At 45.7% G+C, this 12,334-nt stretch overlaps 1 protein-coding gene across 1 annotated transcript; it reads left to right on the top strand.

Moving 5' to 3' along the window:
* Positions 1-118: 118 nt before the first annotated feature.
* On the top strand, positions 119-11,681 carry DDIAS (DNA damage induced apoptosis suppressor). Its single transcript, XM_030477241.1, has 5 exons — positions 119-227; positions 2,503-2,630; positions 3,635-3,796; positions 4,956-5,073; positions 7,035-11,681. The coding sequence occupies exons 2-5, from the start codon at positions 2,518-2,520 to the stop codon at positions 9,576-9,578; spliced, it is 2,937 nt and encodes a 978-aa protein (XP_030333101.1). The 5' UTR covers positions 119-227; positions 2,503-2,517; the 3' UTR covers positions 9,579-11,681.
* The last annotated feature ends 653 nt before the right edge of the window (positions 11,682-12,334 follow it).

Here is a 12,334-nt window from a genome sequence, read left to right on the forward strand (position 1 = left end):
TCGTCGTTTGGCGGCACTTCGGTCTTCAGGGCTCCCCTCAGGGCCGGGGCTGAGCAGGGGGGACGCGGCCTCGGTAGCACCTCCCGGCGTCTCCATCCCGGGCACCGGCGGGAGGCGGCGCCGGTGGCTGCCCCGTTCCCTCGCCCGGGTGACAGCGCGTCCCCGCGGGCGGGAGGCGGAGGCTCGGCTCGGTGTCGGAGGGTGACAGCGCTGGAAGAGGCGCGTCGGTAAGAGCGGTAATGCGGGAGTGAGCGGAGAGGTTGTGGGTGTTGAGCTCAGCTTGAAGCAGCCAGGGTCGGGTGAAGGCAGGGAGCGCCCCCCGGGCCTTGAGCCCCGCGGGGCCGGCTGCTCGCTGTGGGCCGCCGGGGATAGAGCGGGAGAAAGCTGCGGGGTGAGGGGGGAAAATGCGCTGTGAGAGCCGTGAACAAGCCGTGTGAGTTTGGTTGGTTTGGGGGGAAGTGTTTAAAGCACGGAGGTCACTAGGGGGCACCAGGGACCGGCAGAAACATCGGTGAGACCTCAAGGGTGTTGAATCACAGATGGTTTGGGTTGAAGGGACCTTAAATTCACCCAGTTCCAACCCCCTGCCACGGGCAGGGACACCTTCCACTAGAGCAGGTTGCTCCAAGCCCCTGTGTCCAACCTGGCCTTGAACACTGCCAGGGATGGGGCAGCCACAGCTCCTCTGGGCACCCTGTGCCAGCGCCTCAGCACCCTCACAGGGAAGAACTTCTTCCTAATGTCTAATCTAAATCTCTCCTCCTTTACGTTAAAACCATTCCCCTTGTCCTGCCCCTACAGGCCCTTGTCCAAAGCCCCTCTCCAGATTTCCTGTAGCCCCTTTAGGTGCTGGAGCTGCTCTAAGGTCTCCCCTTCAGGAGCCTTCTCTTCTCCAGGCTGAACCAGCCCAGCTCTCTCAGCCTGGCTCCAGAGCAGAGCTGCTCCAGCTCTTGGAGCATCTGTGTGGCTTCCTCTGGACTCACCCCAACAGCTCCACATCCTCCTTATGTTGGAAGCCCTAGAGCTGAACACGGGACTGGAAGTGGGGTCTCACAAGATCTGGAACGACAATGAAGAGAACAGTGAAAAGTTTTTGCAAATAAGGGTTTTTAAGGTGTCCTTTAATTCAGCTGTAGAGAACATTTTGGTCTTTTAATTTGTAAGTCTGTGGTTCGAGGTACTTTAGGGTATTTTTGTCTACGTGTTTCTAGGATCTGCTGAGAAAAAAAGCTTTCTAAAATAGGAGATGTTTCCTAAAACTTGATATTTTGGATGGGGTACTAATAATAAAGGTAGTCTAATTCTGCAGGAAAGTAATACTGAATAAAAATTAATTTAAACATTTAGTTCATCATTTATTTTGTCAGATCCATACAGCTCCTTTGTTGAAATTCATGGTAAATATGGTAGAGCTGTCCTTTTGGCTCAAAGGGCATGATTATTATTGTTGTTGTTTAGAGATTTTTCTGGACATCCTCTCCTTTCAAAGTCATTGCCAACCATGTCCTGGGCTGCAACAAAAGAAGCGTGACCAGCAGGTTGAAGGAGGTGATCCTGCCCCTCTACGCTGCTCTCGTGAGACCTCACTTGGAGTATTGTGTACGGTGCTGGTGTCCTCAACATAAAAAGGACATGGAGCTGTTGGAGCGAGTCCAGAGGAGGGCCACGAGGATGATCAGGGGCTGGAGCACCTCCCGTATGGAGACAGGCTGAGAAAGTTGGGGCTGTTCAGCCTGGAGAAGAGAAGCTGCGTGGAGGCCTCAGAGCAGCTTCCAGTGTCTGAAAGGGGCTACAAGGATGCTGGGGAGGGACTCCTCATCAGGGACTGTAGTGACAGGACAAGGGGTGATGGCTTCAAACTTAAACAGGGGAAGTTCAGGTTAGATATAAGGAATAAATTCTTCCCTGTGAGGGTGCTGAGGCGCTGGCACAGGGTGCCCAGAGAAGCTGTGGCTGCCCCATCCCTGGCAGTGTTCAAGGCCAGGTTGGACACAGGGGCTTGGAGGAACCTGCTCTAGTGGAAGGTGTCCCTGCCCGTGGCAGGGGTTGGAACTGGATGAGCTTAGCTCCTTTCCAACCCAAACCATTCTGTGATTCTATGATAATTACAAGTGTAGATTAATTTCAGTTTTTAACCCCATGTTTTGACTTCATTCTAAATTAAGGCAAAAATCAGAAGCTGATGTGGTGGAGGGCTGTGTTTAAGGATAGTTCTGGTAAGGATTTCCTAAATACAAGTGGGAATTTGCATGTCTTATCTGCAGTGGTGTGTAAATATCATGAACTTTCTTCTTATTACCTATCTTCTCTTCTATTTTTTCCTCCTTAAAGGGTTAACTAAGGGTAGTAATAGCTGTTGCTTCAATTGGGCTGCCATTTTCAAACAGAGATCATAATTTCCTGAAGGCTGCCTTTCAAAATGTTCAAACAGACCAACTAAAAGCAGTAAATATTAACAGTTCATAAAAAGAGAAGTCTTTGAACCATTTTGACTTGTTTCAGGTGATGCTGTAGCACATGAATAGTGTGAGAGAACTCTTGGCTGCCTCTGTAATTTCCATCCAGAACTCCTGCTTCATCTACCCTGCCTGTCAAAACTGCTTTTCTAGGCTGATACTGGATTCTAGGAGGTACGTCCTGTTTTGGGGCGGATCAGGAACTGTAACAGGCCTCGGGAATATCTGTTAGCTGAACATAAGTTAAAACAAATTAGTGCATATCCAGCCATCATAGAAATAAGTGCTAATTTCACATATTTATGTTCCTTGTCGCTATTCAGATCTCTTTGTATTCCAATAGCAGCTTGGAGATTGTTATGGATCAAGAGTTCTATTGTGTTCAGTGCCAAGCAATATCAAAGGAGAGTTTAGGAGAATAAATGATTTGTGCTAACAGCTTCCAAGTGCATCCCCTGCAGTCCATCCAGTTCTCCAGTGCTGTTCCCATGTTGGAAAGCATAGACAGAAAGTCCCTCCAAACCAAATCCTGATTTCTTTTTCATTTCTTCTCATTCTAGATGTGCAATTCATCAGGTAGTCCTGTAAGACTCTTTCACTTACTGTGTGTCCAGAACTGTGTGTTCACTTTACTTTTTAATCCCACTGTTAGGTAAAATCTATGACACACAGAAGAACTGTACATCAATGAATGTCAGCACTAAATGGGAGGAGCGAGCTGCCTTTGTAAAGCAACAATATCTGTTGTCTCAAATCTTGGAGTGAAAGATAACAGTGCTGTTTCCTAATGACTTTTTAAATCTAAGTATTAAACTAAAGCTGCAGGAAGGAAAAATCCCAAACCAGAATGAAATGTGAAATAAAGGGGGTGTGGGGAATTCAAAATCGCTCCCAAACAAGTCGTTCAAAGCCCACTGTCTCTCTCCAACTTCACAGCAGGCCAGCATTTAATACATCGGTGGAAGAAGCCAAAGGGCTTCTGACATGATAGAGCCAGCTTATGGTAAGATTAATGCCGCAGGGAGTAAAGAATAAGAAATAATCATGTAGTTTGTAATGGAATATTTGATGCATTATAGTAGTAATACTTTCAGCTGCAGAGAAGTTCTTACCTCAGCAGAGATTAACAGAAGCTCATGTATTCAATCTTTTTTTATCCTCTTACTGTCTTTTGCCAGGTTTAACTGTCCAAAATGTGGCTTCACAGGTGAGGCTAAAGATGCAAGCTGCAGATACAGATTGTCCCTAAAGGTTGCTGACACTAATGATTTGTTTGACATCACCGTGTTTGGAAGTTGCTTAGATCCATTCTTTGGGGTCACCGCAGATAATCTGCAGAGGTAAGGAAGGAATTGTTTCTAACTAACTATAGAGCTGCTGCTTTTTCTTCAGCCTGAAAAACTAGAGATGAGCCTGGATGGTGGGGGGAGACGAGTGGGAAGAAGCTGCTAAAATGCTCCCTTCCAGCATTTCCTTGGTACCCATCACCTTGAGAAAATACTGAAGCTTGGTTTCTTCTTGAAATCTTGACATTTTGAGGTGGATTACTTCTACATAGTAAAAGAGACCCTTCACTTGTCTAGTGAAGGCAGCTACTTACCTGCTAAGTGAGCTTCACGAGTTGGTTGGTTGGGCTTCTTTCTTGTGTCCTTCTGCCTTTGAGATGGTTGAAATTCCTTTGTCTAATGTCACATTTCTAAGTAAGTTTGCTTTGCCAGAGATTTAGGCATATTTTTTCGTCAGGATTTTAGAAGAATCTTAAGGTAAAGATGGAGCATTGGGGTTTTTTGTTTTGGGTTTGGTTTTTAACAGTTTGGATTTAAAAAAAAAAGATGACATTTCTTCAATATGACCAGATTAGCCTTTAGAAATAAGGGATTTCTAAGAAAACCTGTTAGTCCTCAGAGCCCAACCACCCACATGATAAGCTTCAGACTTTGTGGTATGTGAAACTGCTAGGACAGGATATTCAGATCCATCCACTGCTTCTTTCTCTATTCTGTTATTTCCCAATGTCTGGTGTTATCACTGGGTCAATGCTGAACGCTTTTAAAATCCCACATTAGCAGCATGAATAGCATACTCATGACAGGCATTCTACATTGGTGCACTACTGTCAGTTCTGAACACCAGAGTTATTTGTGTGCCTGAGTATGGATACTGCTGTTGCTGTAAAGGTGCGAGCAGGAAGCATGTGTAAGCCATAGCAGCACATTGACAGCATTATACATTGTGTTGACACAGAATCACAGCCACACAGGGAACACCTGAAAGTCCTGTGTATATTAAACCTATTCAGAGTGGTTGCTTTGCTTTCTTCTATTTCACAAACAACAAAACAATCCAATTTATAGCTTCCTGGCTTCCTGGTTTCATTCCATGTTTAGCTTAAGCTACCACAGTATCTTCTCTTTAGCATGTGTCCTACCAATACTACAGCTAAAATGCTATGCCAGGCTTCCTCTGTTGGTCCAATACTTCTATATGTTTTTACTCAAGGTGTATTCAAGACTTCAATCAGCTGTCAGAAGAAACAAACACAGATGCAACTCAAGCAGCATTAGTTCAAGCAGTGGAAACCTGTTTTATTGGAAGAAGATTTATATTTGGAGTGAAGGTAACTTTTAATCCACATTACTCGCTTGTAATGAGTTTTTTTCATTAGCTTGTAGCCAGTTGGGGGCATAAACTGAGTTATCAAAGCATCATGTACAACATCTTTTGGCAATTTGAGAAAATTTAGGGCTAGGACATGGGGAGGATTCTGTTCCTCTTCCCCCAGACTCCTGTGTTGTTTGAAATGAGTCACATCCAAAAGTCAGCTTGAGTGGCAGTAGTCAGCTTGACAGCTTGTCAGGGCTGCTTTTCAGAGAGCCTGAGCAGTGCCAGCTCCTGTAACAGCTTGGAGTCTGTAAAAAACCATGTACAGTTCAAGCAAGAAACAGACTGTCTTTTCAAGCACTGCCCTACCTTTCCCACGCTGCATAGTCTCCTGGTGTCTGGAATGTAAGGAGAAACACATCCCCTTGCAGCATTTTGATATTTCACAATGTAAGAGCATGTTTTAAAATGTTGATAAAATACAGCTGTTCAACAGAGGTATCTGTGGCTCTTTGATGTGTTTAACAGACTTTGAAATATTAGTTCTTAGTAATATTTCCATGGAGACAGTCTTCTAAGTTCTCTTCAAGTGGTGCTTGTGTGAGTCATTCATATTATAAAGTCTGTGAACTAAATCCTACCTGTCAGGTGCTTTTCCTCTCCCACAGGTACAATGAGGTTTGTATCTGAGTTGAGGTTTTCCAGCCTCTTAAGTGATGGAAGTTGGAGGACTTCATGGATTAACTTTATTTAACTGGAACCATTCACCAGGTCTCCAGATCTGACGCTTTTACAACTATAATCCAACATATCAACAGCCTTGTGGCTGCTCCTGCACACACAAGGACTGAACACACATTCAAAGACCATTTATTCTTCCTTTGGCTGTAGACATTTCAGTGTATCTCTGTTCAGCTGTGCATATGCTTGTGCTCTCACAGGTAAAAGTCACAATCAATATAACATATTTACCTTGAAGCTTGTTTAAGAGCTTTCATCCTCAGCCTTTGCCTAGACTCAGGAAGCAGGAGCGTTGTTAAACTTGAAGACAGCTATATTTGCTTTTTGGCCTCTCTGGCATTGCCAGACATTGAGGGGGAGATGAAAAAGGGTTCATCCACTCCTCAAGACATTAGAAAATTCCCTTTGCTTTTAATGTAATGAAAACATTCTTCTGTGTGGAAAGAAGCAGGTTCTATAAAGAATTGCAGCTGAAGCTCCTTTAAAGCACTACTCTCCAAATAAATCTGAGAAGATCATAGAATCCCAGACTGGTTTGTGTTGGAAGGGACCTTAAAGCTCATCCAGTTCCAACCCCCTGCCACGGGCAGGGACACCTTCCACTAGAGCAGGTTGCTCCAAGCCCCTGTGTCCAACCTGGCCTTGAACACTGCCAGGGATGGGGCAGCCACAGCTTCTCTGGGCACCCTGTGCCAGCGCCTCAGCACCCTCACAGGGAAGAACTTCTGCCTAATATCTAATCTAAATCTCCCCTTTTTCAGTTTAAAGCCATTCCTCCTTGTCCTGTCCCTACATGACCTTTTCAAAAGCCCCTCTCCAGATTTCTTGTTGGCCCCATGTAAGAGAAAAGCCTTGGCCTTAGGCAGCTGGCCATTTGCACAGCACTGCATTGGGGGCAGCCCGGAAGCACCCAGTGCCCTAAAGTGAGGAAGGTATTTTCAGTGAAGTTCTTTCTTAGAACTCTTGGTTGTTTTTCCAGCTCCCAAACTCTGTGTAACTGCAGCAAGCAAAGAACCTCTCGCTGTGATGCCCTTTATAGCCCTTGCCAGTGCTTATTTCCCAGGGAGTACTGCTTTGTGTGACAGCCTGGTTTGTATTCTCTTCCCTGCAGATCCTGACGAAAAATTAGACCTAGATTTAAGCCTGGCTTAAAAGACACGTGTTAATTTTTCTCTTTCTTTTTCTATCCCAAAATACTGTACTAAGGGTTTTTTTATCTCCCCCCCCCCCCACCAGGCTTGGGCAAAGGAAGATGGAGGCCATTCTGCTGCCAGCAGCATCTTGCAGAACTGCTCCAGAATTAATAGAAGTACAAAAACCCTTACAGCTTGCCAGCTCTTCCTGCCAAATGCTGCTGTTACTGGCTTTACTGTTATCAGCTACTTCCATCGGCTCCTGCAGTCAGCAAGAGTCAGGAGCTGTAGTAACAGCTCAGATTCACCTGACACGTCAGCAGCTCCAGCAGATGAACCTGTCAGTGAGCTCAGCACCGTGTCTAGCCTGAGCAGAAACTCCTGCTCTGCTCAGTCTAGTGGCAGAGAAGGTTCTTTAGGGTCCTGGCAGCAGTCCTTCAGCCTGACTTCATCTGTTGCTTGGGTAACAGCGGAAGACTTTCCCACTCTGGAAGTGGGAAAGCTGGTGAGTGAACAGCATGAACAAGAGGGGAGGCCTGTCCCTGCAGAATCGTGCAGTGTGAGCCTAAACAATCAAACTATCTGGGATTCACCATTTTGCAGCTCTGCTGTGAAGGAAGGGGATAAAGAGGAGCATGATGAGTTGAGTTCACAGCCTAATTGGAGTGACAGTATCTCTGCAACTGATAAATTAGAGAGAATATCCTCTTCAGAGACTGAGTGTTCACATGGAAACAGTTCCAGGTTGTTACAACATCCCTTGGAACTTGGGGTACAAAGCACTTACCCAAAGACTGATGGTAGAAATTATTCTTGCCCAGAAAAATCCCACAACTCCCTTTTATACAAGAAAGATGCCTCAGCTTCTAGTCACATAAATGTATCTCAGGTGGACTCTGTGCTTTGGGATGAGCTCCCGTTCTCGGAAAGCCTAGATGAATTTTTAGCCAGAATAGAAGAAGACAAGAGCATCATAACATCACCCAACGTAGATGCAGGCAAACATCTGCCTGCCCTTCTGGAAAGCAGCAGGTTGGGCATAAATCTTAACAAATCATGTCCCAGGCAAACCCTTGTAGCTGCTGATTTGCCTGAAGCAAGTGTCTCCAGGAAGCTCTTGCCACCAGCAGAGAGTGATAGTTGGGAGAATGTGATGTTTGCCTGTCTTCAGTCACATGCAAATCCTCAGAGTGATGAGGTGTCACAATGTGAGTCTTCCTCTAGTGCTTTATCTGACAAAGAATCTTGCTTTATGCCTAACCTTCATCTACCTATTCTGTCACAGTCCTTGCCAGTTACACCAGAGCCTTCTGTTTCCGAGAGCAGGTATGTGCAGTCCAAAGCAGCAAATAATGACATTTCAAAGTCATCTTGGTCTTTTATTAATCAGTGTGCTGCTAAACATGGAGAAACCTCCTGTGTAAAGAGGAGCGAGGCAGCTCCCTGTGTGCATTCTGCACGTGATAGCTGCTTAGCTGCTTGGGAAAATAAAGAAAACTCTTCTTCTACACCAAGCCAAAGACCAGATCTTACACTCACAGGGACATGGGACTCTAATGCAGCAATGCCCAGCAATACAAGAAGGATTTATAAAAGAGAATTAAAACCATTGAGAGAAGTGTCAGAAAACACCCTCAGAAGTGTTAATGGGAGAGAGACGCTGTGGAACAGTATCTTCCCTGAAGGCAGCTACGATGCTTCTGCTGATCTCTTTGATGCAAGTGCAAGAGACGTAGCAAAACCTGTTGAATTCTTAAAGAAATCAGGTAATTCTTTAATAAAGGAAGATGATACTTTGACAGAAAAGGTCTCAGCTCTTGAATTGGTGCTTTATGCTGGAGATGTTTCCTGTAACCGTTCAAAACGGAGCTCATCCCGATACAGGTCCCCTCCTGCTTTTAGGAAGCACAGTACACCAGTAACATCCTTCTTTTGTGATGCACAGTGCGATTCAGTCAGCGCTCAAGACTTTGTTCCATATTCACAGTCCACTCCTATGGCAAAACCTCTCCAGAAGCTGTGGCCTGTTGGGGAAAGAAGCTCTTTTGTCACTGTCTTCACCCCTACAAATCCCAGGAAGATCCATTCTAAATGCAAGCGATCTAGGTCTGCCTTTCAAAACACACTGCTGCAGCAGTTTACCGGCAGGTTAGCGAAACATAAAAGACCAAGTAATAGCGAAGACAAAGAAAGTAATAGCTCTGTGTCACAGCAGTTCCTTAACAGCCAGCTGCCTGCCAGCTGTGAGGATTGGATCCCTCCTTCTGCAAACAAAAGGTTGAAGCCATCTGCATCTTTACATTTAAAAGCAGTTGGGCTGGCTCCTGACGTGCAGGTGACCTGTGGGCACACTGGGAGGAACCCTGCTTCTGAGAGCAAAGAGAACAGTGAGAATGATGCATGCTTGCAGAATGAGAGATTAAGCCCTGGGGACACAGCCTGGGTTCTAACAACTCCTGTATCTGCTGGTGTCACCAAGGCCTTGTTCTTCAATGATACAGACCTGGAGACTTGTTCCCCTTTGGAAGGCAAGACTCTCCTCTCAAGTGCACGTTACTCAGGGGGGATATCTGGAGGGGCTGCTGGCTGGTCTCCCGAGTTGTTCTTCCAAGCACAAACCCCTTTTTCCCATAAGCCAAAACACTAAAAATGGATATATCTATGCTGTGTTCTTTTTAATTATGTGTAAAACTTTTGGGAAGGAGCCAGTAGAAGAAAAGCTATTTAGTAATTGTTTATGCACCTATTGGCATATATATTCCTAAGATGAGTTGTGTTTATTTGCAGATCTTTGCACCACAGAGATGGGGGGAAAACCAGAATTTGCACTTACAATTTTACTGTAATTGAACTCTAGAATGTGCACTAAGGAATTTTGTAACTGGGTATTTAATAGCTCTCACTTTATCAAGTACAGGCGGGTGAAGTCTTGTAGCGCAGTGTTGTCTTTTCATCATGAGAAGAGCCCAGGGCCTGTTGAGCTCTCCTGCACGGCAGTGGTCTGCACGCCAGGATCACTCCTTGAGTAAGGACACCTCGCAAGGTTACTCCTTGAAGTTGAGAGGGAAGAGTATCTGAAATCAAACCAGCTGAGCAGGGTATTAGTGAGCTACAGTAGCTGCTACCAAGGGTACTGGTGTGCTGAGTCTGCAGGCGTTCCTACAGGCTGACCAGAGAAAATGGTTCCCCATGGCTGCACACGTAAATTCACTTTAGAGAAGTTTCTCCATAGCAGTCACTGTTGGGTTGGGTTTTTTCACTACTTACTTTCTTACAGTTGAGGAAATAGAGGCACAGGTTCAAAGGCTTGCCCAACATTAAGGAGCATGGAGCCTACCTGTGGCCATCACTGAAAGACCTTAACCAGCAAACCCTCTTTTCTCCTTCGTGTCCTACCCAGCAAGATACTTGAGCACAACCCAGTTGTTCTTCCCAGCGTTTAAGGATGCTGCAGCAGTAGATGGTGGTGGCAAGAGGCTCAAGGTTTATTCTTACAGGCCAAGCCTGGATCTCTGCAGTCCCTGGATCCTAGATGTAAAAAGAAGAAAAAGGAACATCCAGTTATAGCAAGAAGGAGCAGAATTAATAATTTGATGATCAAAGTAACTTCAAGCATCGTACCTGTGAATGGTGTCACTGAAGTGCTGTGCCAGTGACACCAGCCTGAGCCACCACTGCAGAGCACAGCAATGCTGTGCCGTGAAGGATACACAGGTTCCTGTGCTGGGTTTCTTGGCACAGCCAAAGGGACACAACGGTAATAGAAAACACTATATAGACTTTGTAAGGAAGAAGTTCTTTACTGTGAGGGTGCTTAGGCCCTGGCATAGGTTGCCCAAAGAAGGGGTAAATGTTCCATCCCTGGCAGTGTTCAAGGCCAGGCTGGACAGAGCCTTGGGCGACATGGTCCAGTGTGAGGTGACCCTGCCCATGGCAGGGGGTTGGAACTGAATGATCTTAAGGTCCTTTCTAACTCAAACCATTCTATGATTCTATAATTTATAAGCTGTTGCTGACTTGCCCAGCTGAGCTTTCACCCTGTGTTTGACAGCAAGTCAGAGCTCCAGAACTGCACAGGGTGGCTTCAGACGGGATAGCGCAGGCTCTAGGGTGAGCCCAAGTGCTTGTGCCTGCACTTACCAGTGCTATGCCTGTTCAGAAGATGTTATTGATTGCACATAAAATCCTACTTGATAAATCTGTTAGGGGTAACAGGAGTAAGAAATGTAGCCTGCCTGGAAATGGTAAATCTATGTTTATAGCTTAAGTAGAAGAAATAAAGGGGAAGACAGCATTACTCATGCCCAAATCACTGAGCACAGGGAAAGACAACATTGAAAAGGTTTTAAGACATCAGTGCTCAAACAAATAAAGCATTAAACTAGTTGTTTCTACTACAGCCTCCCAGATAATACAAAACTGCAGCATCACTGGCTCTTTAAGCACTCCCTTGTGATGAACTGGACGAGCACTTACTTTATCATGGGGGTTAGAGCTGGTCCAAGTGGTACCCAGAGACTTGATGCAGGTAGCTATGAACCACTGCCAGAGCTTCTACATCACAGGCCTGACAGCATCTTGACATGAAATGTTTTGTCCAGCATGAGTGATTTTATTCAGCAGACAATTCATCCGCACTCTATGGTAAGCAATAGCTCTGGCACAAGCTGATGTGATTGTAATTATAAGCTTGCACAAAAAGAATAAAGCTCAGCATGTTTCATTCTGAAGGTAATAAAGCTCCTGAAAATGCACACTGGGTTTGTGGCTGATTCCCTGTGCATAGAAAGCCATAAATCAAGACTAGGTTTTAAATTAGGTAGGACTGGCTGTATGATACCACTGAAAACAATACAGGGCAGCCAGAGCTTGCTTTGTGCAAGGGGACTGCACATGCATAGCGAGACCAAAAGGTACTGTTGTGTGACAAGGCACAAGAGGATATCTTCTGGGCAGAGCCCCCCACTGCTCAGTAGGAAGACTTTGCACATGAGAAGATAGAGGAGAGGCAGTAAGCTGCTTTGGGTTTGCTCCTGTAGTCTCTCACTCCTCCATTTCTTCCCCTGGGCACTTGTTCCCTTCTTGCAGGGAGTGTTTGTGCTCCCACAATCCTTTTACAAAGGATTTACAGGCTGTGCCCTTGCTGCTACACCTACTGAACAAAAAGGTTCACATCCCACAGGCTACATGCTCCTTGCATGGAAGAGCTGCCACTCTTCCCCTGCCCCTTGCCTTTCCCCAGGAGGAGCTTGGTCTGGCTTCTCCAGCCACAGCAACATGCTCCCTCCCTCCTCCCTTTCAGTAAACACTCAATTCCCAAGCTGCCCAAGCTTTAAGGATGTTTTCTTCCCTCTCCTTTACGCAGTTCCTACCACGGAGCATGCAGGGACTTTTTCCTCTCCA

This window comes from Strigops habroptila, chromosome 2 (genome assembly GCF_004027225.2).
Source record: "Strigops habroptila isolate Jane chromosome 2, bStrHab1.2.pri, whole genome shotgun sequence".
In the NCBI taxonomy this organism is placed as follows: domain Eukaryota; kingdom Metazoa; phylum Chordata; class Aves; order Psittaciformes; family Psittacidae; genus Strigops; species Strigops habroptila.